The sequence below is a fragment of the Thalassophryne amazonica genome, chromosome 13, assembly GCF_902500255.1.
Source record: "Thalassophryne amazonica chromosome 13, fThaAma1.1, whole genome shotgun sequence".
NCBI classification, from domain to species: domain Eukaryota; kingdom Metazoa; phylum Chordata; class Actinopteri; order Batrachoidiformes; family Batrachoididae; genus Thalassophryne; species Thalassophryne amazonica.
The window spans coordinates 77,513,710-77,539,848 of NC_047115.1; the positions used below are offsets into that span (position 1 = coordinate 77,513,710).

The 26,139-nt window shown below is 41.0% G+C and overlaps 1 protein-coding gene across 2 annotated transcripts in view; it reads right to left on the minus strand.

Annotated features, from left to right (window-relative positions):
- The window catches only part of blnk (B cell linker), a 164,619-nt gene that overhangs the window by 97,446 nt on the left and 41,034 nt on the right, over window positions 1-26,139 (minus strand). For both annotated transcript variants that reach the window (XM_034185163.1, XM_034185164.1), the window contains exon 3: window positions 3,991-4,037. In XM_034185163.1, coding sequence (XP_034041054.1) covers window positions 3,991-4,037 — 47 coding nt within the window. The remainder of the gene's footprint in view (window positions 1-3,990; window positions 4,038-26,139) is intronic.

A 26,139-nucleotide genomic window follows, 5' to 3' on the forward strand; every position in this document is an offset into this window, starting at 1 on the left:
ACAGAAAGTATTCGCAGTGCTCCACGTTTCCCACATTTTATGTTATAGCATTATTCCAAAATGGATGAAATAAATTTTTTTCCTCCAAAAATTCTACACACAGTACCCCATAATGACAATGTGAAAAAGTTTTTTTTATTTTAGATTTTTTTGTGAAGTGATTAAAAAACAACAACTAAGACAACAACTAAATCACATGTACATAAGTGTTCACAGCTTTTGGCATTAAGCTCAAAACTGAACTCAGTCCATCCTGTTTCCACTGATCATCCTTGAGATGTTTCTACAGATTAACTCAACCACTTGGGGTAAATTCACTCCCCATTCAACCTGATGGAGCTTGAGAGGTGCTGCAAAAAGGAATTGGCAAAACTGCCCAAAGATGGGTGTGCCAAGTATGTGGCATCATATTCAAGAAGACTTGAGGCTGTAATTGCTGCCAAAGGTGCATCAACAAAGTATTGAACAAAGGGTGTGAATACTTATGTACATGTGACTTATTAGTTTTTTTATTTGTAATAAATTAGCCAAAATTAAAAAAAGAAGTTTTTCATGTTGTCAGTATGGGGTGTTGTGAGTAGAATTTTGAGGGCAGAAAATTATTTCCTCCATTTTGGAATAAACTGTAACATAAAATGTGGAAAAAGTGAAGCACTGTGAATACTTTCCGGATGAAATGTAATTTTTAGTTTGTATGTCATAATTCTGAGCAGAACTGTACACAACAGATAGAACAAACATTAGCAATTGTTTAAAAATTGTAATAATCACGCATTTCACAGGACACCGGTGAAAATACAGAATATTTGGGAAAAAAATACAACCATAATAGAAAATGACAAATAAAACAGAATCAGTCAGTGTTCAGTCCTGCGTCCTTTTTTTTGGTACTATTCTTGTTTAAAGGTTGAACTTTCGTTCTTCCATTTCTCATGTTCACCAGGTGCTGGTTCTTACGTAGATGGAGAAGGAAATGATCCATTTTTAATCAAGAAGCAGGCCGTGTAAAGATACCTGGGACATTCCACCATATAGTGTCTGTGTTTTTGCTACTTTCACCTTATACCCTAAAACTAAGTATACATCCAAGTGGTAAACATGTGACAGTGTACATCTGTGCTAAGTGTGGATGGGGATCATGTGAAATGTGGGTGAGGATGACATCAACACTGTAAGACGGGTACTGGACAACCAAACAGATATTGTGGTTTTCAAAAAGCAGAAGTAGCTGTAGAAATCTGACAGCACAAAGAATGAATATGAGAAGACTGAATACACGGTGCTTCATTGGCTTCCTGTTAATTCTAGAATAGAATTTAAAATTCTTCTTCTTACTTATAAGGTTTTGAATAATCAGGTCCCATCTTATCTTAGGGACCTCATAGTACCATATCACCCCAATAGAGCGCTTCGCTCTCAGACTGCAGGCTTACTTGTAGTTCCTAGGGTTTGTAAGAGTAGAATGGGAGGCAGAGCCTTCAGCTTTCAGGCTCCTCTCCTGTGGAACCAGCTCCCAATTCAGATCAGGGAGACAGACACCCTCTCTACTTTTAAGATTAGGCTTAAAACTTTCCTTTTTGCTAAAGCTTATAGTTAGGGCTGGATCAGGTGACCCTGAACCATCCCTTAGTTATGCTGCTATAGACTTAGACTGCTGGGGGGTTCCCATGATGCACTGAGTGTTTCTTTCTCTTTTTGCTCTATATGCACCACTCTGCATTTAATCATTATTGATTGATCTCTGCTCCCCTCCATAGCATGTCTTTTTCCTGGTTCTCTCCCTCAGCCCCAACCAGTCCCAGCAGAAGACTGCCCCTCCCTGAGCCTGGTTCTGCTGGAGGTTTCTTCCTGTTAAAAGGGAGTTTTTCCTTCCCACTGTCGCCAAGTGCTTGCTCACAGGGGGTCGTTTTGACCATTGGGGTTTTTCCGTAATTATTGTATGGCTTTGTCTTACAATATAAAGCGCCTTGGGGCAACTGTTTGTTGTGATTTGGCGCTATATAAATAAAATTGATTTGATTTGATTTGATTTAATTAGAGCAGGTGTGGAAAGTGAAGCCCACACTGAAGACAGGGACACTAAGCAACATGACAGAGCCCAGCAGGGTCTAGGATCAAAGTGTGAGATCCCTGTTCAGCTAAGACACTATACAGAACCACCAAACCCAGCAGACTGCTGTCAAACCTGAATACAAGGAGAAACACATACAACCCCTAGATGGTACGAATTCTACCTTTACCAAAGACGTTTTGTATTTTTAGCTATTTGTCTTCCCATCTGACTGTCAGCAGGATAACTCAGAAAGTCATGATCACATTTCAGCAAAATTCGGAAGAGAGGTAGGAAATAATATTCAAAACATATTACAGTGCCCTCCAAAAGTATTGGGCCCCTTGGTAGTTCACACATTTGAATTAATTTATACCATTTCAAATACAAAAAGTAAAGGAGAGTCCAGTGAAACCCCCGGCCTCCTCTCTAGCTCCACCCATGCCAGGAAGTGTTTGACATTTGAACATTTTCTGTTTCACTGTGACTGATAAATTGGCACTTCCTGTTTGAGTGTGAGCTTGCCACTGAATTCCCACGAGATTCCATGGGATCTCGTTTGTCAATCCAGGAAGTGTTTGAAATTTGAACATTTCCTGTTTTACTGTGGATTTGAAAATTGGCACTTCCTGTTTAGGATGCCCTGTACCATGAGTGAGCTTTGCACCACTGCATGACACTTCGCAACACTTGGCTCATATAAATATAGAAGCCAAGATGATGGGTTGCATATGTAATGGGCCCCTTTGGTATAATACCAATCAGTTTCATTGCCAGTTTATTTCAGACAAGTCAGGGGATGGATACATGAACATTTCCAAGTCACTGAACATGTCTGACTTTATTTACATCAGTTATGAAGAAATACAAACAGTATGGCACTGAGTGACTCTGCAAGAAGAAGAAGAGTGAGGAAAGCGACCAAGAGACCCAGACAACCCAGAAGACATTACAGACTTCTCTGGCTGTGATTGGAGAAATTGTGCATAGTGCATATTTTGCATTTTGTATCACCATTTATACAGCTCCATGATGAAGTAGTGTAGATGCGGATTTTATTTCACCAAAACATCAAATCCAGGTTGCATCTCAGATGCATCTTCTTTCAGGTCTTCTTTTTAAGAAAGTCCTCTATACCACTTCATTATGAAGCCATACTCTTTGTATTTCTTCATAATTGATGTAAATAACATTTAAGACATATTCTGTGACTTGGAAATGTTTGTGTATCCATCACCTCACCTGCCTGTCACTAAAACCAATTATTAAATTTCTGTGTTGACAGTGTGGGTGAGCCAGTGGTCTGGTATGTCCTCAGGTGATGTAATTCAACCCTGTTTGAGGATGTTGTGAGCTCTCAAAGATGGCCATGACCCAGATGTATAATTGCTGTCACTAGAAAGATGATTGAATTTGAGTATGGTTAGTTTAATAACTGTAGCTATACAGACTTAATACACATTGAGCATATCCTAAAATTTAAACAGAAATCAAACACAATAAAGTAGAGTTTCCATGTGGATGGCACTCACACCAACACACTGGACCATTTTTTAAATATGGTCCAGACTGCATTTTAACATAGACTGCATTGCCGATATTCACGCTTGCGTTCAGTGGGTACTCGCAGAGCTAGGATGAAGCTGATGGCTGAATTATTGGGTGCTGCACAGCACGTAAGTGGAATTGAATCCATAAGAATTAAGAATTTTCTTTGCCAGTACCTTTCCTGGTACAGAAAGCATAACATCATATTCCTGACAAAAAGTGTCGTAATGTGTTGACTTTGAAATTATTCCAAGCTCTGGTTTCCCTCAGATATATTCATTAGAAATTTAATCTCTATAGAACACTATTTGGCATAAAAATAAACAAGACAACCAACACAAGGAGGAGGTTTGCAGAAAGAGGATTGGGGTGTGGGGTGGTGCATTACTTACGGTTGATGGATGAGACTGAACTTGCTTATGTCACTGTCTGACAGATTCTGTGAAAACATGAGCGAAATCAATAGCAATTAGGCAGTGAGCACAAATGATAGTAATTGTTTTATTACTATCGAAACAGAAGCAATTAAATCTCTCAGAGCTTTACCTCAGTTAATCCCCCCAATTTATTACAATATCTTGATTATTACGGCACTGGCGGAAACATGTACATTGCCAGCCATAGTGACATGTATAACTTTGGTTGCACAACCTATAAAAAGGGATGGACATGATTTTTTAAAAGAGTATATATAAAATATTACAGCTCACTTTTCACATGCAAAATTTTGATTTGTTGATATGTGTTTTCACCATTAATTGTTTGCATGAACAGAATATTGTTATTCAAATTTAGTGATGATTGTAGCAGAGCTAAGACACAGACAGATGTTTACATAATCAAAGGTGCATTAATGTTCTCGTTTTCAAAGAACTGTGTCTCCAACCCTTCCTAAAGGTGCCCTGACACGTGCACAACTTTAATTTGCACACTTGCACGCCCTTCGTCGTGACGATCTCCACCCGCTGTGTTCCCAGCTGGATGCCACAATTTGTTCCACTGGATGCCCCATGTTGTGCGCTGGATGCTGTGTACATAAAATAATTATTTTGTAGTGGATTAATAATTTTTTCTCAGAGTTTGGCTGTTGAAAAGACGTCTAATCGCTTCCGGAATCACAAAGGACCCCTTCAGCAGCAGCTTTTTCTCTCTCTCGTGCGCTGAATGAGGTGGAGAAAGCATTTGGAACTGTCTAAAACTGTAATAATTTTTATATTTATGTTGTAATAGCTCAGTAAAACAGTTGCATGGTCATTCCTTCTTGTGAGCAGCTGTAAAATTTTATGATAGATTTAACATCTTGTTATAATTGTTCAGATGAGCTGCGCTGTGATGCAGTGTGCTGACGCAATCACTCACACTCATGCAGTGTTTTTTAAATGTTTGCGTAATGTTCACGTAATTAATGTGTGATGGAGATTGTGAACATTTCAAAATTTTCTTTGTGCACTTACACAAGCTGCATGCAGTTTACAACAGTTTACAAGGAGTCAGATCAAACTCATGCAAGTGTCAGGGCACCTTAAGGTCTTCAACAAACAGGATGGGCTAAACCCAGTTCAGTATGAATTTTTTACACAGTTTAATATTAACCTGTCAAAAATCAGAGATGGTTCAGGCCCTAGCACAACAGTCCTCTTATAATCAAAAGACCATGGTGGAGATGGTGACAGGAAATATCAACTCCCAAGTACTCTATGATCAATTTATAGTCTGTCACATGTCACACTCCAGAAGGGATCTTTAAAAAACATTCTTTCTTCAAGTCTTATCAGTAAAGCAAACTCAGTCCATCAGGCAGACACAAAAGACCCTCACTGCACTGGAGCCACCGCTCCACCTACAGGAAAAACACCGCCACACTCCACTGTGCAAATAACCTCTTAACCAAAGAAGAGGAATTATAATTTCTTTACTGTTTGTTATAATTAAGCACAAAGTTTATATCCCATTTTAATCTGTTACACATGCTTTTGTTTTATGTGATGATGGGTTGGCATCGCAAAAAGTGTTTTTTTAAATCAATTTCCTACTTAGGATGTATTTAGAAAACATATTTTGTTTGATAAAAAGAAGAAAAGAAGCTATCTTATTCATTATCTGATATGTTCTCTTTTTCATGACTTCTCTGAGAAGAAATTTAATGCCAAATGGGTGGAGCTTATGACCATGCACCCTTTAAAAGGGCCCTGAACAAAGTATTCTCTCTCTTCTCTGCCATTTTTCTATCTTCTTCTTGGCTCCAGCCTCTCAGGTGTTTTGTGCACAGCCGCCTTTTTCCAGACTCTCTAAGTCCAACCTCGTGGCTTTTGTTTAATTTGTTATTTTGTTCATTGTTTCACTGTTTCTTTTTGTTCCGTAACTCTCTTGGTTAAATGCGCCAGTTTTTAATACTTTTAAGGCTTGAGTCCAGTTCTCTGCATTTTAAAGACCATTTCCTGGCAGAGTTTTTCAGATTAAGAGTGAATTTGTGAAGTATGCATAGAGCTTCTTTAACTTTAATTTCCTCCACAACTTTCTTTGCCAAGACTTGAACTTTTTACGAATCGATCTTCCACAAGTTTTTGAAACCGCCAGAGCATTTTTGAGAAAAAAAACCTAAACCTACATCGGTGGGTCAATTAGAACCAACTTCGATCGATCCACAGAACCATTGTTTGACCTGTTGGCAAAGCGAGCCCAGCCCACAACTTTAATCATTTGGGAGACCCGGTGGCTTTACCTCGACACAGGTCAATGGAAAGGCTGCCAGGGCCCACCAGAAAATCAGACTGAACTGGATTGCTCACCATACCCAATCCAACGGACCCAGATAAATGAACCAGCCAAGTGTTCTGAAGGTCATTGTCATCAAGGATGCAAAGTGGCTATTAGTTTGTTAATTTTCTTAATATTAATAATAATAATTTGGGAACCCAAAATTCACCATTAAATACCAATCAGGTTCGATCTTATTACATTTATATTTAATGCCTTTGTTCTTCTCTGTTTCATTCCTTTTAAACATCTCATTATCCACAGTTTGTCTCAGTGCTAAAATTATGGATCATTGTTCATATTCTCACAATCTCAGTCACCTGTGTGTATCCCTGTACATACGAGGGCTGTCAATAAAGTTACGATCCTTTTTATTTTTTTCAAAAACTATATGGATTTCATTCATATGTTTTTACGTCAGACATGCTTGAACCCTCGTGCGCATGCGTGAGTTTTTCCACGCCTGTCGGTGACGTCATTCGCCTGTGAGCACTCCTTGTGGGAGGAGTCGTCCAGCCCCTTGTCGGAATTCCTTTGTCTGAGAAGTTGCTGAGAGACTGGCGCGTTGTTTGATCAAAATTTTTTCTAAACCTGTGAGACACATCGAAGTGGACACGGTTCGAAAAATTAAGCTGGTTTTCAGTGAAAATTTTAACAGCTGATGAGAGATTTTGAGGTGATTCTGTCGCTTTAAGGACTTTTCACGGTGCGAGACGTCGTGCAGCGCTCTCAGGCGGCGTCATCAGCCTGTTTCAAGCTGAAAACCTCCACATTTCAGGTTCTATTGATCCAGGACGTCGTGAGAGAACAGAGAAGTTTCAGAAGAAGTCGGTTTCAGCATTTTATCCGGATATTCCACTGTTAAAGGAGATTTTTTTAATGAAAGACGTGCGGACGGGTCCGCGCGTCGGGACGCAGCCGCCGCGACGCTCCGCCACAGGAAAAACACCTCTGTTGAAAGCCTTAAGGACAAGTTGGAACATGTCCTGCCTGTTAAACAATTTCTCATATACTCACTCCACTGAAAGCCATCAAAAGCCGCCTGGATTTTACAAATGGTTATCAACACGGAGGTGTTTTTCCTGTGCCGCCGCACCGCGTCGGCTGCGTCCCGACGCGCGGATCCGTCCACACGTCTTTCATTAAAAAAAAATCTCCTTTAACAGTGGAATATCCGGATAAAATGCTGAAACCGACTTCTTCTGAAACTTCTCTGTTCTCTCACGACGTCCTGGATCAATAGAGCCTGAAATGTGGAGGTTTTCAGCTTGAACAGGCTGATGACGCCGCCTGAGAGCGCTGCACGACGTCTCGCACCGTGAAAAGTCCTTAAAGCGACAGAATCACCTCAAAATCTCTCATCAGCTGTTAAAATTTTCACTGAAAACCAGCTTAATTTTTCGAACCGTGTCCACTTCGATGTGTCTCACAGGTTTAGAAAAAATTTTGATCAAACAACGCGCCAGTCTCTCAGCAACTTCTCAGATAAAGGAATTCCGACGAGGGGCTGGACGACTCCTCCCACAAGGAGTGCTCACAGGCGAATGACGTCACCGACAGGCGTGGAAAAACTCACGCATGCGCACGAGGGTTCAAGCATGTCTGACGTAAAAACATATGAATGAAATCCATATAGTTTTTGAAAAAAATAAAAAGGACCGTTACTTTATTGACAGCCCTCGTATGTAAATAGTAAGTCCCTTTCGGCTGCTCCCTTGTTTGCACTTGGGGTCGCCACAGCAAATCCAAGGTGGATCTGCATGTTGAATTGGCACAAGTTTTACACCGGATGCCCTTCCTGACGCAACTCCACATTACATGGAGAAATGTGGTAGTGGTGGGATTTGAACCCGGAACCTTCTGAACTGAAACCAAGCGCATTAACCACTTGGCCACCACCCCTGCTCCTGCAAATATAATGTATGTAAATAAATGTGCAAATATAATGTAATTTATTTTTCTTGTGTCCAGTTAAAGACAGATGTTTGTGTCCGGAACTTATGACTTTCATTTCAGAGACTAATATTGATTAATATTAAAATTAATATTAACCTGATACCCTACATGTCCAAAATAGTAGGTGGTGCCCGATTTTTAGGTGGAATTAAATTTCATGGTTAATTAAATATTGCCTGATTTTATTAAATATTTTTATTGTGTGCCTGTAGAAGGCAACTCAATATGGATTACAAGTTCTTACATATTGTATGGTTACGCCCTGGAGAAGTGCTTTCGGTATTAATAATATTAACGATAATATTAATTATTCATTACATATAATTTTGGTGTGCTGTGTGAGGCCACCCAGTATTACAATTAATAACTGAATTCCTTACATTTTATGTAGCCTGGTGTGGCATGATATAAATATATTTAATATTTGCTTAATGAAAATTCAGTAAGGTATATCTTCTATTATACATTCAAATCTAAGGTAGAACTTTACTAGTGTATACTAAGGTTTATCTAAATATCTAAAAAAAAAAGTAGAGCCACTTAGGTGCCTGGTCTTGAGAACCAGGGATGTTAGGTTGAAAAGCTTTTTTATCCATGGGAACTCTCCCTAGGGCAGCACGGTGAATTAGTGGTTAGCACTGTTGCCTCACAGCGAGAAGGTCGTGGGTTCAATTCCCGTGGCCTTTCTGTGTTCTCCCTGTGTGTGCATGGGTTTCCTCCGGGTGCTCCGGTTTCCTCCCACATCCAAAGACATGCGGGTTAGGTGGATTGGAGTCTTTGAATTGTCCGTAGGTGTGTGTGTGGGTGTGTCTGTGCTTGTTTGTCTGTTTGTGGCCCTGCAACAGACTAGCGTCCTGTCCTGTCCTCGCGCTGTATGACTGCTGGGATAGGCTCCAGCCCCCCATGACCCTTAATTGGACTGAGCAGTAGAAGATGAATGAATGAACTCTCTCTACCCACCTAAGCGACTCAAGAATATGGATAGCTCATGTTTAATGGTGCTCCACTGCGAGGCATATTAATGGTTAATATTAATAATATTTAAATTTGCTACATGTTTGTGAACAGTTGTGACTTATACCCCCATCACACATACACCGATTGAGGCCGAATGGCGTCAGAATGACACATCCGGCCACAGTCCAGAAGTATTGAGGTGTGGTCTGAAGATGGATAATAGTAGTCTAAAGCCCCTATCACACATAGCAAAAATGTGCAGGAACCACCACAATTGGACGCAGTTGGGAGGAAAAGGGGCGTGGTCAGCAGTGTCACATTGCAGCCAGACTACCTCGTCCACACCTGCAAGATCACATCCAAAGCGTATGTAGACAACAGGTACATGATACAGACTGCCATCAGATGGCCATAAAGGTGCCGAAGACTGCCCGATGTCCAAACGTCTAGATGGCAAACAGGGGACCGGAGTGGGAGGGACCACTGTGTTCCTCCCTTTGCACAGTCCCTGCTGGTACTGGACATCACAGTACAACCAACGTATGGACCAGACTCACGCCATATGTGTCAAAGCCGGTATGGTGCGGTCACTCACTCTCTCATGCAGTCACATCTGCGCTCTTCCTCAACTTCCCAGCTGTGCACACGTGTGCATGGGGCACATGCTGAAATGATTACTCAGCTGTATGTGTGTGTGTGTTCATAATGGTGGCATGAGCAAAGCCTGATCCAGATCTGATCCTGATTACAGGTTTTGTGGTCATTTAAATTTAACATTGAAAACCCCATTTAATGTATATTTTACATTATATCTTAATCAAACACGTCTCAGTCACTGTCATTTGTGAGAATAAGCTGCAAACTGGCACTCTCAAAGAAGAGACTAAGTTTGAACCACATCTGATTTGTATTGCGGATATTTGATTCTTTTTTAACACTGAAAAGCCCTTTTGATTTATATTTTGTGTTATATTTTAGGTTATAAAAAGTCGCTTCTAAGAGGAAGTTGGCCCAGGTTTGTCCTCGTCTAGTTGTTAATAAATTTGCCAAAGAAAAAAAAAACTTTTTCATTTTGTCATTATGGGATGTTGTGAGTAGAGTTTTGAGAGGAAAAAAGTAATTTACCTCATTTTAGAATAAGGCTGTGAAGCACTGTGAATACTTTCCATATGCACTATAAATGAAGGCGAAACTTGCATTTATTTGGGCTGTCATTTAATTAATATGGTTTTCCTTGTGTTGACTTGTATAAGGCTGGGTTTACAGTAAGGTGTTACCACCTGTCATTGGTCCCCTGCTCTTATGTAGATTATTCAAGTTGCCAGTTACAGTCTTGCTTAATCTAATTGACAAAATTTGTACCCGTTTGATAGATATTAATATATATTTTAGTTGTTATTGCACTTTTTGCTGTTTTGTATCATGTTATTGTTTGTTGGCTTTTAAATATATATATATTTTTAAAATTGTAGTGCTTACACTAATGGTTCAACTGACAATTGGAAAGAAACATTACCTAAATAATGTATAGTTTTGACCCTACCTTAATTGGAAAAACCCCAACAAATTATAAATTGTGCAGCAAATTCTTTTTTTTAAAAGATATTCCTTTTGTTCTGCAATCATTCCAACTCAACAAAGGAAAAGTTCAGCCTGATATTGCCATGGGTAAAATTTTCAGGTCATTCAGACTAACAGTTTTTTTTTTTTTAAATTACTGGAGACAACAAGACACAGGGTGTTTTTAAAAATCATCTTACTGTCCTTGGAGCAGATGACAATAATGCACTTTTTCATTCCTAACAGGAGATGGCAGCATCTCACTGAGGCCAGGTTTGACTGCAGAGTTTGACTTGGTAACTTAAGCCTGATGTTTAACCTAAACTTCACCGGATACACAAGGTCAGCACGTCCATGGGCGCTCGCTCACACATTAACATCCATCAGTGCGCACCCTTAGTTAGTATTGATGGTCACAAGCAGCTCAATTATTCAGCTGCTGCAGGAGGGTAAATAATCATTTATGGCAACAGATGGGAAAATACCATGTTGTTCATATAGCTCATTTTATGCAGCAGTTTAATCCTATGTTTGATCAACACCCTGCCAGTGAAACCAGTTTAGGAAGCAACATCATAAAGGACTCGCAGCAGAAAAGACAAACCCTGAGTTTGAAGTGCTGACCTTCAGGGGATGAGCGTGCTCCTCTACCCATCAACACAATACTGTGCAATTTTCAAAATTAAATACTTAAAAAAGTCAGCTGCATTGTAATTTTTGTTGCATTTTAATAACTGTTTTGCGGTAAAGTAATTGTGATTTGCAAATGAAAGGAAAACGATTACCATAAAATATGCAACAAATGATATATTCTCCTCTTCATTTGTTATTCATTGCTTCAGGTCGTTGCTCTGTCTCTTTCAGGTTTTTGTTTGTCTGTATGTAATGAAGATCCATAACAACAAATGTTTGCGAAAATTTGGATTCATCCTTTTCAAAATAAACAAGGTATGATGTAGTGTGTATCTGAACAACTAAGTGAAGTTTGAGAAGAGGTATGGGCGTAATATGGCTCGTTTAGATATGAATAATACATGGAAGCCCTTTTTATCTGCTCTGATGTGTTCTTAAAATGTCTACAGCCAATTATGTTGTAGTTTCCAAAGCTGATTATGATTTATATCACAGACTCCACAAGCAGGAAGTTGCAATCACAGTGCATTTTGTATTACTGCTTGAATGTAGAAACACACACTCATCTTCAACCGCTTATCCAAGATCGGGTTGCAGGGGGCTGGAGCCTACCCTGACAGTCACAGTGCGTGAGGTGGTTTACACCCTTGACAGGACACCTAGTCTATGAGCCATCAATTTTGACCTACTCTGAAAAAAGAGAATGTTTGAACCAACTTAAAAAGTGTCACAATTTGTAAAAACCTGAATGAATTAAGTTGTTTGAACTTAAGTTTGAAAGTTAAATCAACTCTACCTTATAAACTTAAGTTCAAATAACTTAATTCATTCAGATTTATTACAAGTTGTAACACTTATTTAAGTTGGTTTAAACATTCTCTTTTTTCAGTGTAATCGGTACCAAATGACACTTAGAATCCAGCCTCAGTGTACTGTGACCTACACAAAATGTATGATAACCATCCCAGGGTGGTAGTTATAGCCAGCTAGGGGTCAATGAAGAATTACACAGAGGTCAAAATGTAAAACTGCTTCAGTCATATTAAAAATATTATTATTATTTATTACATATACATATTATTTGGCTCATCACAACGATTCCAAAAAGGTATAGTTTGGACTATCTATGACTGAATGTTCTGGAGTTATGAGGTAAAAACAGCAAAAATGGTGACAGTTCAGTTTCAGTTTGTACAACTTTAGACCCCTGTACAAACTTAAACTACATTTGTCACCATTTGTGCTGTTTTTACCCCATAACTCCAGAACATTCAGTCATAGATTGTCCAAACTCTAACTTTTTGGAATCATTATGATCAAACAAATAATGTAGTATAGTTTTAAATATGATTGGTGCATTTTTATATTTTGGCCTCTGTGTACTTCTTCATTGACCCCTAGCTGGCTATAACTACCACCCTGGGATGGTCATGATACCTTTTTTTGTAGGCCTTAGTACACTGAGGCTGGATTTTAAATGTTGTTTCATCGCCTTAAGTGGTACCAAAAACCTGCTTGGCCCATGGACTAACTAGTATTCACACCCACACACACACACCTACGGACAGTTTAAAGTTTCCAACCCACCTAACCTGCATGTCTTTTGGATGTGGGAGGAAGCAGGAGCACCCAGAGGGAACCCACGCAAATATGAAAACTCCACACAGAAAGGTCACAGGCGGGAAGCGATTCCCATGACCTGCTTGCTGTGAGGCAACAGTGCTAACCGCTAATCCACCTTGCAGTCTGCATATAGAAACATTGGTGTAAAATAAGAGCTGCGTTTCCACTAGGAATTAGCTGGGGCCACAGTGAGGCCCTTTAAGGAGAGCTTGTGATCGAATCACTTGTAAATCACTTAATATGAAAGGATTTATCTTATTCAAAAAAACGAACTTTGGCCTCACGTATACACACTCACTGTCTTAAAGGAAATAAAAAAAATCTGTATAATATCAAACTTAGCCTTTTGACACGGAATAAAATATCAAATAGTTGGGCCCAGCGGATACTCTGGCACTGCACTCACTTTGAATTATTCATAGGATTGTGCATGTTTGTTGGCTCAGATGAGACACAACAGCACTACAAGCTGCAGCCTCTTCCTTATTTTATACACTGGTAGCTCTCGCCCGTGGTGGTAAACAGACAAAAATATCACAACTTAATGTTTTAAAGAGTTTATCTATATGTAAACATGGCTCCTACTACTTTTCTGCACATTTCCTATCTTTATGTTTTTGTAGCTGCAGTTATGTGATTTCTGTAAATTAATATTTCAAGCAAATCAACTTCTACAGAAAGGTACTTCTGTAAAAAAGTACTTTTGATAACCACAGTAATAAACTTGCTTTTTCCAGTTAAGGGGTGCAGTGGAGTGAAGTATGGGGGTGGAACCTATCTCAGTGGCCATTGGGTGAAAGGTGGGGTACACCCTGGACAGATCTCTTGTGTATGTCAGGGCCGACACAAACAGACAGACAAACTTATTTACACCCATACTGTCAACTTAGAGTCACCAGTTCACCTAATTTGCATGTTTATGGAAGCGAAAGGAAGCTGGAGCACCTGAAGAGAACCTAAGAAAACATGCGGAGAATATATAAACCCCACAACGACCAGGTCGGAAGCGATCCTGGGACCTTCTTGCTGCGAGGCAACAGTGCTAACCACTAATCCACCACGCTGCTCCATAGTAATAATAATAACAACAACCAATAGTAATCATAAAAATATAAGATAATACAACCTTTATTGTTATTGTACATACTATATACAACAAAATTTATCCTCTGCATTTAACCTATATTACGGTTAGACACAATGTAACCACTAGGAGCAGTGGACAGCCACAGTCCGGCGCCTGGGGAACAACTCCAGATGTTGAGACGCTGCCTTGGTCAGAGGCAGAGAAAGGAGCAGACCCTGAAGAAGCATGTTTTTGATTGAGGAAACTAAAGTGCTCAGAGGAAACCCACACAAACATAGGGAGAACATGCAAACTCAACATAGAAAGGCTCGGAAGTGATCCCACGACCCTCCTTTTGTGAGGCATCAGTGCTAATCAATAAACCACCGTGCCACCAATAATAAGTATAACAACCAGTTTGCAGTTTTTAAACCTTGTATTACTTTAAATTAAATACACCATTCACAATTACATTTAAGTTAAGTTAGACTGATACAAGTCCCGAAGCCCCTCAGGTCAGTGCTTATCTATGTATAACTTATTGTTAAGGGCCCCTTCACACATAACACCAAGAAGGGTGAACGAAGCAGAAACCAGCCGAAAAAGGGCGAAGAAAACCAAATTGGAGAACCGCAAAGTATTCTAGCCGCTGTCGGGAGGGACACATGGTCGGACAGGTGTAAACGATTCTGTGGCGACGGTCTTGTGCATGCTTGTGGGTGTGCACACAAACACGGTGTGAGCACATGGGATCACATGCTGGACATACTGTATGTACGTAAATCAATGAAAATGTGTAATGACAAAATAATACAGTACAGATTTAGCAAGGAGGTGGCAAAGGCTAAATCCATGTACAGTTCACGTCTGCAGCAAAGGTTCTCTGCCAACAACTCGGCCTCTGTGTGGAGGGGGTTGAAAGAGATCACCAACTACAAGCCCAAAGCACCTCGTTCTATTGACGACCTGAAGCTGGTCAACGACCTGAACGTCTTCTATTCACGCTTTGAAGACAAGGACTCACACCTCCCCACCCCCACACAACTGGATATTCAAACACTCTGGACCTCCCCCCTCTCACTGCTGCCCTCCCCACTCCCCCTGTTGCCCTCTCGGTCCAAGAGGAGGACGTGAGGAGACATTTCAAAAGGCTGAATCCACGTAAGGCCCCGGGCCCAGACTGTGTCTCTCCTGCCACCCTGAGACACTGCACTGATGAGCTGGCCCCAGTCTTCATGGGGATCTTCAACACCTCCCTGGAGTCATGCCATGTTCCAGTCTGTTTCAAGTCCTCAATCATAGTTCCAGTCCCCAAGAAACCACGCGTCACTGGACTTAATGACTAAAGTCCTGTGGCTCTCACGTCTGTAGTCATGAAGACCTTCGAACGCCTGGTTTTATCCCACCTGAAGTCCATCACCGACCCACTCCTGGACCCACTGCAGTTTGCCTATAGAGCCAACAGGTCTGTAGATGACGCCATAAACCTGGCCCTGCACTCCATCCTGCAGCACCTGGACTCCCCAGGAACCTATGCTAGGATCCTGTTTGTGGACTTAAGCTCTGCATTCAACACCATCCTTCCAGCTTTGCTCCAGGACAAGCTTTCTCTGCTCCACGTGCCCAACTCCACCTGCAGGTGGATCACAGACTTCCTGACGGACCGGAGTCAGCGTGTGCGGCTGGGAAAAAATGTCTCGAACACTCGGGCTCTCAGCACAGGATCTCCACAGGGCTGTGTCCTTTCCCCTCTGCTCTTCTCCCTCTACACTAACTGCTGCACCTCCAGCCATGACTCTGTAAAGCTCATCAAGTTTGCGGACGACACCACCCTCATTGGACTCATTTCAGATGGGGATGAGTCTGCCTACAGGAGGGAGGTGGACCGGCTGGTGACCTGGTGCAGCAGCAACAACTTGGAGTTCAACGCCCAGAAAACAGTGGAGATGATCGTGGACTTCAGGAAAGCCACAGCCCCCCCGCCCTCCCTCGCCCTCACCAACAGCCCCATCACCAATGTGGTCTGTCACCGCTTCCTCGGCACCACCATCACCCAGGACCTCAAGTGGGAGTCAACCATCAGCTCCCTCATCAAGAAGGCCCAGCAGAGGATGTACTTCCTGCGGCAGCTGAAGAAGGCCAAGCTGCCTGTCCAGCTGATGGTGCAGTTCTACACGGCCATCATCGAGTCCATCCTCTGCTCCTCCATCACGGTGTGGTACGCCGGGGCCACAGCCAGGGACAGACACAGACTGCAGCGCATTGTGGCCTCTACTGAGAAGGTGATCGGCTGTAGCCTTCCATCTCTCCACGACCTGCACGTCTCCAGGACTCTGGGCCGAGCAGGTTGGATCACAGCTGACCCTTCTCACCCTGCACACGGTCTATTCAAACTACTCCCCTCGGGCAGGAGGCTACGGTCCATCCAGACCAGAACCTCCCGCCATAAGAACAGTTTCTTCCCCTCTGCCGTTAGACTCATGAACTCCTCATAACTCAGTCACCTTAAGCTTAACTCAGTCACCTTAAGCTTAACTCTGTCACTTTATCATTTTATCACGGGTCACTTTAGACAATGTACTTTGGTTTTTAATTGCGCTCCTCCCACTGCACTGTTTTTTCTGTTTCTCTGTTTTCCTGTTGCACACAGCCTTTCATATTTCATATTTCTTTTTTTATCTTATATTTTATCTTATTTTGACACATATGTTATATTTTATCCTAGCATTTTATCTCTTCTTAATGTTGCACCATTGTACCGAAGCAAATTCCTAGTCTGTGAATCCTGTTCATTGGCAATGGCAATAAACTTCTTCTGATTCTGATTCTGATTCTAATGAGAGCGCACACAACATTATAAGAACAATGAATGTACTGTTTAAATGTAAGACAATCATGTTACTGGTAATGATACTGTTCTCACTGTAAAAAACAAACAACAACACACATGCAGAAAAAAAAAAAAAAAAGCAATGTTTAATATTTAATCCCTGTATAAAGAGTGGACAATACGAGAATTATCCACCCTCTATTCCCTAACGTACATGAACCATGGCCATGGATGTAGGTAATTTCCTGACATGAATGAAGCCATGGACTCATATCATGAACACATCAGCCGGCTCCGCGTGTCCAACTGTCCAGCACGCCCTGAGGCGCTGGACAGCTGGACACATGGCCAATGATTCCGAAAGGCCATGGCACGATATGTCCGACCTGCATTCGACATGCCGTGCGAATGTTGTGACCACGATCAGATGACAGTGCGATCTCATCTTGCCTGCTGTATGAATGGGTTTCTGGCGAGAGCGGCACGCAAATGTAGAGTGCATGTGCTGCGCCCAATTGTATGTGGTGACTGCTGTACGGTGACTTCCTGTTCGAGTGTGGCTCTGATTTCTCATGAGTGCCATTCGAATCCTCCTTTGTGTGCCATTTGGCCTCAGTCATGTTATGTGTGACGGGGCCCTAAGCGAATGAAAGTCTATGACGGGGTGGCCAAGTTCGGTCCTCGAGAGTCACATTCCTGACACTCTTAGTTGTCTCCCTGCTCCAACACACCTGAATCCAATGAAAGACTTGTTAGCAGACGTTTAATGAGCCTTTCATTGGATTCAGGTGTGTTGGAGCAGGGAGACAACTAAGAGTGTCAGGAATGTGGCTCTTGAGGATCGAACTTGGCCACCCCTGGTCTATGACATCTCCTGGATGGGATACCAGTCCATCATAGGTGACTTCCCCAGCCAAGCTTGGTACCCTTTTACAGTTGGGTGGACTAGGAAAATGTAGGTGAAACACACAGTGTAAATTGAACCCTGGTCTATATGTTGGTGGTAAAATGGTAAAAGCACTGCATTTACGGAGAACATTTCTATTAGGCAGTGGTGGGCACAGATAACCAAAAAATTAACTTCGATAGCAGATAATAAGATAACTGAAAAGTTATCTTTGATAAAGATAAACCGATAGACCACCCAAAAATGTATCGGAAGTTACAGATAATTGATAACCAATAAATTCCGGTGTTGTCTATGGGACATTTGCAGTAACTAAAGAGCTGAAATTGATTTTTAACACGATCGCTTTTGAAAGCATCAAAAGCGGTAAAAAACCTAAATAATAAGCAAGAATGATTGACCATGCTACCCCCTGCAGGAAGTAGCACAGACAAATCCTGATAGCACCCACGAAATCAACTCCTTACTAATCATAATCATTTTTCTTTCAACATTCTGCTGTAAGCTCTTGGTTACAACAGCACTCCAACGACAGAGCCATAGCCATAAGACCAGCTCCCTATCAATTTCAACACTCCGGTCAGGCGGAGGTCTTGAAAAATAAAGTCATACTAATGACTAGAATAACTCCATTAATGTAAATTCTGTCATTTGTACAAAGTTAAAATATAATATATATCTTTTAATGTTGAATAAGGCACTAATTCTGAGGTTTGGTAACAAACACAGACCGCAAAGCATTCTGGGTAAAAGTGCTAAACAGTGATTGGTTCAGTAATCCATTATGTAAACCAACATGTTAATGTGACGTGTGTCATGTGTTGGTTTAAAGATAAATGTGCTTTTGTAAAATATTCCATTTTTATTTGTAAAAACAGACATTACGGAGCCCTGGAAGTGTCATCGCAATTGCATGTTTTAAAACTTTTATGATGTTGTAAAACGTGCACTCAATATTAGTAGGTAAGTAAGTAAATTTATTTATATAGTGCCTTTCACAGACATAAGGCCATGTACACACGTTGTCGGGTATTTGTAAAACCGAATATCTTACCCTTTCAGTTTGGGGAAAAAACTTCATCCACACTACGTCGTTTAAAAAAAAAATCCATCCACATCGAACCTTATAAATGTGTTATAATTAGTCTGCCAAACCTTTGGGTGGCGGTACTGATTAAAATTCTATCCAATCAGGATTATTCTCTTGTCGTCACGTCCACAAAAACTAAAAACATGGCGCCAACCTCGTTCGTGTGGACCGATAAGGAGTCGGAATTACTTCTAACCGTAGTTTTAGAATACAAAGTTAACAAATATATGCACACAAAAAGTGCCTGGACAATGGACAATACCAACACTTTGACAGCAGCCATGTACCCTGACATTTAATACTGCCATGAACACTCCTGGCCAGTAGATGGCAGTAGCGGCCTTGAAAAAATGTCAAACAAAATTCCAGATAATCCGTGTCTACTACATTTAAGATGCGTGGAATTTAACAAATGCAAATACACTAACGTCTATAAACCCAGAGAATATATTCACGACAGTTTTAGGCACTAGAGTTTAATGGTGTTATCTGTGGACCCTGAACAGAGTGTCTGAAATGCATTTGTCCTGTCGTGAATGTCTGAGATTACCTTATGCTACCCATAATGCATTGCTGCCTGGCACAGCATGTGCTCACAAAACCTTAAAAATTAGCACAATACTTTAAAACGAAAACATATATCTGATATTTTCACTTTATAAACTTCAGACATGACAATAATTTTAAATAACTTGTCTAAAATGAGTGGTTCAAATTTGAACCATAAGTTAAACATGTATACCTCTGGATGAATTGGTGACATTGTGATTATATTAGTATGGTGTTAAAGCAAATTACTTTTTTTGGTCACCAGTTCTCCTTTGCTTTCAGATGATAGAGTGGTTTCTGATTGCAGAGGGTAGAACATGTCTATTAGGAAACTTTTAACAGGTAGGTCTCAACAGTTTTAAAAATGTTTTTGACTGTTCAGCTTAGGTTAGTAAGTTATCGGACGGTAATTCATCGGAAGATAATTAGTCCAATGATGGTTTTTAAATTTATCTAAAAAGATAATCCGATAATGAAAACATTATCTTCGATAATTATCTGTTATCGGATTATCGGAAGTGTGCCCACCACTGCTATTAGGGTTGCACAATACCACTTTTTTCCAGACCGAGTACAAGTACGGGTACATACATTTTGGTACTCATCGATACAGAGTACCGATACAAATACTTAATGATGCCATTATAGTTTTATGATGACTTTGAAAACATTTTTTATTCATCAGCTGTTCCTTACTTTTTGACTGTAACTGCTCCCAATATCATTCGCTTTAACTTAACTTTTTGGCTACAACAAATTGTCCTTTAACATTAACTGTGTGTTTCTTAACAAACATGATACAGCTAGACATCTCACTGAAATGTAACCTGTGGACTTCAGCACTACAAAATATACAACACCAGGAACTGAACTGAAACTCTCCATCAATAACTTTATGTCTGTGAGGACTAAAAGCCTCTTTTGAAAATGTGAGGGGCAGATTCATTTTTGATGAAAAGCAGGTCCTCTGTATTATCAGCTGTGAGCCTGTTTCTGTTTTTATCTACAATACTGAGCTAAACAGACTTTCACTCTCCGCACTTTTTTTTTAAACTTTTAATTAAATAAGTAAATGCAAAGCCTCTGCTCCTCTTTCCATGACAAAAACTCCTGTAACAGTGGAATGTGCCGTTCATTTTGAAACTGGACGCTGTGTTTTATCCGGGACGTCATCTGACTAGCACAGGAATTGTGAAAAGACATGGACATCAGCACTTTTTCGGCACATTGAGACAGACGTGCGGAGGAACTCCGCGCATCACGGCAGTGCCGCATGGCGCAAAGCAACGCCGTGATGAAGCCTCACGGGACATGTTCTGGCATGTCCAGGCACATCCACAATTTCTCGGATAATCACTCGATGGAAAAACCACCAACAGCTGTCTGAACACCATCTCAAAGCCGTCCTGTGAGACCAAAACGGAGGTGGTTTTGTCTCGCTCCAGTAGCGAATCCATCGTGACGCCCGAAGCCTCCGCTTGGCTTTCCATGACAAAATCTCTTGTTAAAAGTGAAATGTGCTGGAAAATGGTTGATGTCCAGCTCTTGTGATAACCAGAGAAGTGGCACACGATGGTCACAGATCCAGACAGCCATCCGTTTAGAAATGAAATGGTCGTTCAGGCTGTCGATGGCGGCTTCGGAGCGCGGCGCGCCCCACAGCCGCTGGGGGCCATCCTTAAAGCGACAGTAACACTCCTTATTCTCTACCAAGCCCGTAACATTTTCACCGAAAGCCAGATAAATTTTTCTAATGGTTTCCAGCTGCCAGTCTCTAACAGTTTCTGAAAAAATTCTGATGGAAAAAAAGCCCAAATCATTCCGCCATTTCCTGACAATGAAAATCCGCCGAGGGGGCTGGACCACTCCTCACTCAAAGCCTGCTCACAGGCGAATGACGCAGCCGACAGGCGTGGAAAAACTCACGCATGTGCACGAGGGTTCAAGCTTGTCTGACGCAATCACACGTGATTCAAATCCATATGGTTTTTGAAAAAAAATAATAAGGTCGGATACTTTTCTAATAGACCTCATATTATACAACCCCTGGTAAAAATTATGGAATCACTGGCCTCGGAGGATGTTCATTCAGTTGTTTAATTTTGTAGAAAAAAAAGCAGATCACAGACATGACACAAAACTAAAGTCATTTCAAATGGCAACTTTCTGGCTTTAAGAAACACTGTAAGAAATCAAGAAAAAAGATTGTGGCAGTCAGTAATGGTTACTTTTCTAGACAAAGCAGAGGAAAAAAATATGGAATCACTCAATTCTGAGGAAAAAATTATGGAATCACCCTGTAAATTTTCATCCCTAAAACTAACACCTGCATCATATCAGATCTGCTCGTTAGTCTGCATCTAAAAAGGAGTGAACACACCTTGGAGAGCTGTTGCACCAAGTGGACTGACATGAATCATGGCTCCAACACGAGATATGTCAATTGAAACAAAGGAGAGGATTATCAAACTCTTAAAAGAGAGTAAATCATCATGCAATGTTGCAAAAGATGTTGGTTGTTCACAGTCAGCTGTGTCTAAACTCTCGACCAAATACAAACAACATGAGAAGGTTGTTAAAGGCAAACATACTGGTAGACCAAGGAAGACATCAAAGCGTCAAGACAGAAAACTTAAAGCAATATGTCTCAAAAATCGAAAAATGCACAACAAAACAAATGAGGAACGAATGGGAGGAAACTGGAGTCAACGTCTGTGACCGAACTGTAAGAAACTGCCTAATGGAAATGGGATTTACATACAGAAAAGCTAAACGAAAGCCATCATTAACACCTAAACAGAAAAAAAAACAAGGTTACAATGGGCTAAGGAAAAGCAATCGTGGACTGTGGATGACTGGATGAAAGTCATATTCAGTGATGAATCTCGAATCTGCATTGGGCAAGGTGATGATGCTGGAACTTTTGTTTGGTGCCGTTCCAATGAGATTTATAAAGATGACTGCCTGAAGAGAACATGTAAATTTCCACAGTCAGTGATGATATGGGGCTGCATGTCAGGTAAAGGCACTGGGGAGATGGCTGTCATTACATCATCAATAAATGCACAAGTTTACATTGATATTTTTGACAATTGAAAGGATGTTTGGGGATGATGAAATCATTTTTCAAGATGATAATGCATCTTGCCATAGAGCAAAAACTGCAAAAACATTCCTTGCAAAAAAGACACATAGGGTCAATGTCATGGCACAGGGTCAATGTCAACGAGCAGATCTGATTTGATGCAGGTGTTAGTTTTGAGGATGAAAATTTACAGGGTGATTCCATAATTTTTTCCTCAGAATTGAGTGATTCCATATTTTTTTCCTCTGCTTGGTCTATAAAAGTAACCGTTACTGACTGCCACAATCTTTTTTCTTGATTTCTTATAGTGTTTCTTAAAGCCAGAAAGTTGCCATTTGAAATTACTTTAGTTTTGTGTCATGTCTGTGATCTGCTTTTTTTCTACAAAATTAAACAACTGAATGAACATCCTCCAAGGCTGGTGATTCCATAATTTTTGCCAGGGGTTGTAATACATAAGATATACCTTACTTTTCATGCAAACTAGTGGAGCAATCCTGATAAGTTACGCACTCTTTGTTTGAGCATGTGAGATTGTCATCACAGGCTCTCCGTCTGCTCCTGCTTTCACTGATCGCTGTGTGTAATGGGGCAGGGCGCACTGAGTACTCATTGGAGCACCCACGGGGCTATTCAAACGGGCCAACTAATAACATATCACTCCTGAAAACAATCTTTGGCTTTTCACGTGAGGTAAATCTGCCCTACGATTGGATTTTGGAAAACCATGTGACGGTGAACCAATTCTGATTGGACACTCACATTGCGCACGTCATCACACAGCTTCTATGAGGAGTACAAAGATGGCCGATGGCTGGCTTGAAAGTCAGCGGAGTTAACTTTTCAGCAAAAAAAGTAAGTTTCCATCTCATATCATTCAAAAGTTATTTATAATGTAGTAAAGCTTGGTCCCAGCCGTCGTATACGATGGCGTCAGCCCCAGAGGGTTAATGCTGCTGGTTGGTGGGCACCCGCTGTGCACACATGCACACTGTGCTGGATGGATGATGTCAGCACTTTGGCTTCATTCTTTTATTTTATTTTTGTCAGAGTGCTTCACAGTGCCGTGTGTCCTGTCCTGTCACAGCAGAGCTGTGCCATGTAATGGAACTGAGTTTTATGCATGGGTGGGCTATGGCCGCACAGTACACCTATGCACGCATGGTGGATGCGTTGTACCCAGCCACAGAGGAGTGCACAAACTGGATTTTGTCTTTATTTATTTATTTTTCTGAGGACTGTAGTCTAATGCTGCCAGCTGGGGCAGGGACAGTGGACTTCACCTGTGTGGGGAGCGTGGATGAGGTGATCCAAATTTATTGTTTTTATTTTCATTGCTTGTAAGTACTTCAGTGGAATGATGTAGTGGAAAGATGCAGCTCAGTGGACATAATTTTGTAAGTCCGTGCGTGGTTGTTCACGCATTTCTTCACACCCTCTCTACTTTTAAGATTAGGCTTAAAACTTAAAACTGATTTGATTTCTTCTTTACTTTATTTAGTATTTTCAGTATTTTTTCTACCTAAAGGTGGGGTAATTTTTGCATTCTTTTTCACATAATAACATAATAGTCCACATCCATCCTGAGCACTATGTATGGACATTTCAGCCGCGGCAATGGCGCTCAACATCCATGAGAGTGCTGTGTGGTATTCACGTCCAAATCCTTGCGCCTGCAAAGACTGCGCCAGTGCCGTTAGACTAGTATGTCAGTGTCTCTCACACTGCTCTAGATTTGTGGCCACATTTTTTGGCGCCACTCCGAATGGCATTCAGCAGACAGTCAGCCATCATGTGTGCACATGTTGGGAGGACTAATTCAGTGAGATTCCATGTGAGAAAATGATGACGTTTTTGCTGATTTTGTGTCTGTCTTCTCTCCACCAGTTGTGCGTCAGTGAGATATTAGCCTAAAACAGGAAGCACTTGTGCCCTAAAGAATTAGACATTCTGTTTCCTGCAAAAGTACTGGCATCACCGAACGCCTCTGTCCAGGGACATCTTAACTCATAAGCTCTTCCCAGGCATCTCTTGATCCCAAAGACAGAGGACCATGCAACATGAATGTCACTGCAGAGAAAACTGCATCTCTTGAAAAATATGTTTCTTTGTGAGAAAGATATTTTTGATGTCTTCTGTAAAGCCTAGATCACACAGAGATAAGACTGTCAGCAATGTATCAGAGTCACAGGCAGTCTCTGTTACAGTCCCCTCAAGAATACAATCATGTTGTGTTGTATGTGGTACAAATTTATAAGACTGTTGTCCGTTTTGCCGTCACTCCCATGGGAGCTGTCTGTGGTGATGAACTGCGGTGTTTTTTGTCAAAGAAGATGGAAGACGTATTTGCAACAAAATGTGCATGTCTCCAGCAACATGTGTGCCACAGCAATGCATATAAGAAGATATGCTATGGACCAGCCCTGACTCAGTTTGTCCACGTTGCACACCCTGACATATTTGTCTCACAGACGTGTCATAGCCTGAACCATGCTGAGCATGTTTCGCTTGCAAAGTCTGGGTGAGCGCTCTGATCCATGACCAAAGATGGGCTGCTAGTGCATTTATGACAGGACACGCAGAGGTGTTCTAACCAACTGGGGAAAGGATTGACAGATTTTTAAAAGGGATATGTCATGTGGCCATCCCTCTGCACCACAGAGGTCTGACTGCAAACAACACAGGTCCACTGACCAAATGTCACTGACACAAATATTTAATGTAATATTATTTTTACTAATTGGATAATACAGTCTTCAGTTCCTTAAGCAGCATTTGGATTAAAAGTGGATCAGTTTTTTCACCATACTGATGAACGTAAATTATCATTGTCACTCGCGCACCAAAGGCACAAAATATTTGTTGTTCTTATCATGCATGCAGCATGCATCAATTTTTTAATTTTTATTTTTGTGCATGTGAGAGACAGTTTTTAATGTAGGAAATTGGAGTGAAATTATCACCAGAAATCTTCATTATTTTGCTGCTTTTAAATGTACTATATACTGAATGAATGCATCCATGAAGTTTGTGGCTTTTACCTTCTGTAAAATGAGCAGGAATTGAGTGTTTGTTTTTGTTGAACCTGGACCTTTAACAGCTTTTGTTTTTAAAATTTTTCCTCCATTTTTCCTCTAAAAAAAAAAAAAAAAAAAAAATCATTTTATTAGGAAACTGAGCGGGCTGTGGCCTTCACTTTAGTGAAGCTTAGGGCTAGTGGCCGGCGATCACCTTAGTATTTCTTCTGTTCTTCTTGTTGCTTAATGTTGAAAAATTATACTGTATTTGTTGTCTTTCTGATGCCTGATTCTGTTTGTTTTCCAGAGATGGGTGTGGTGTCTGTTTCTGAAACCCTCCTGTCTTGTGCACAGCAACATTTCCTGTATATTCGTTTTGTGAATTGTTTTGTAATTTGTGTTTGTAGCATGGCCCAAGCAGAGGATCACCCCTTTGAGTCTGGTCTTCTTGAGGTTTCTTCCTCAGAGGGAGTTTTTCCTTACCACTGTCACCTGTGTGCTTGCTCAGGGG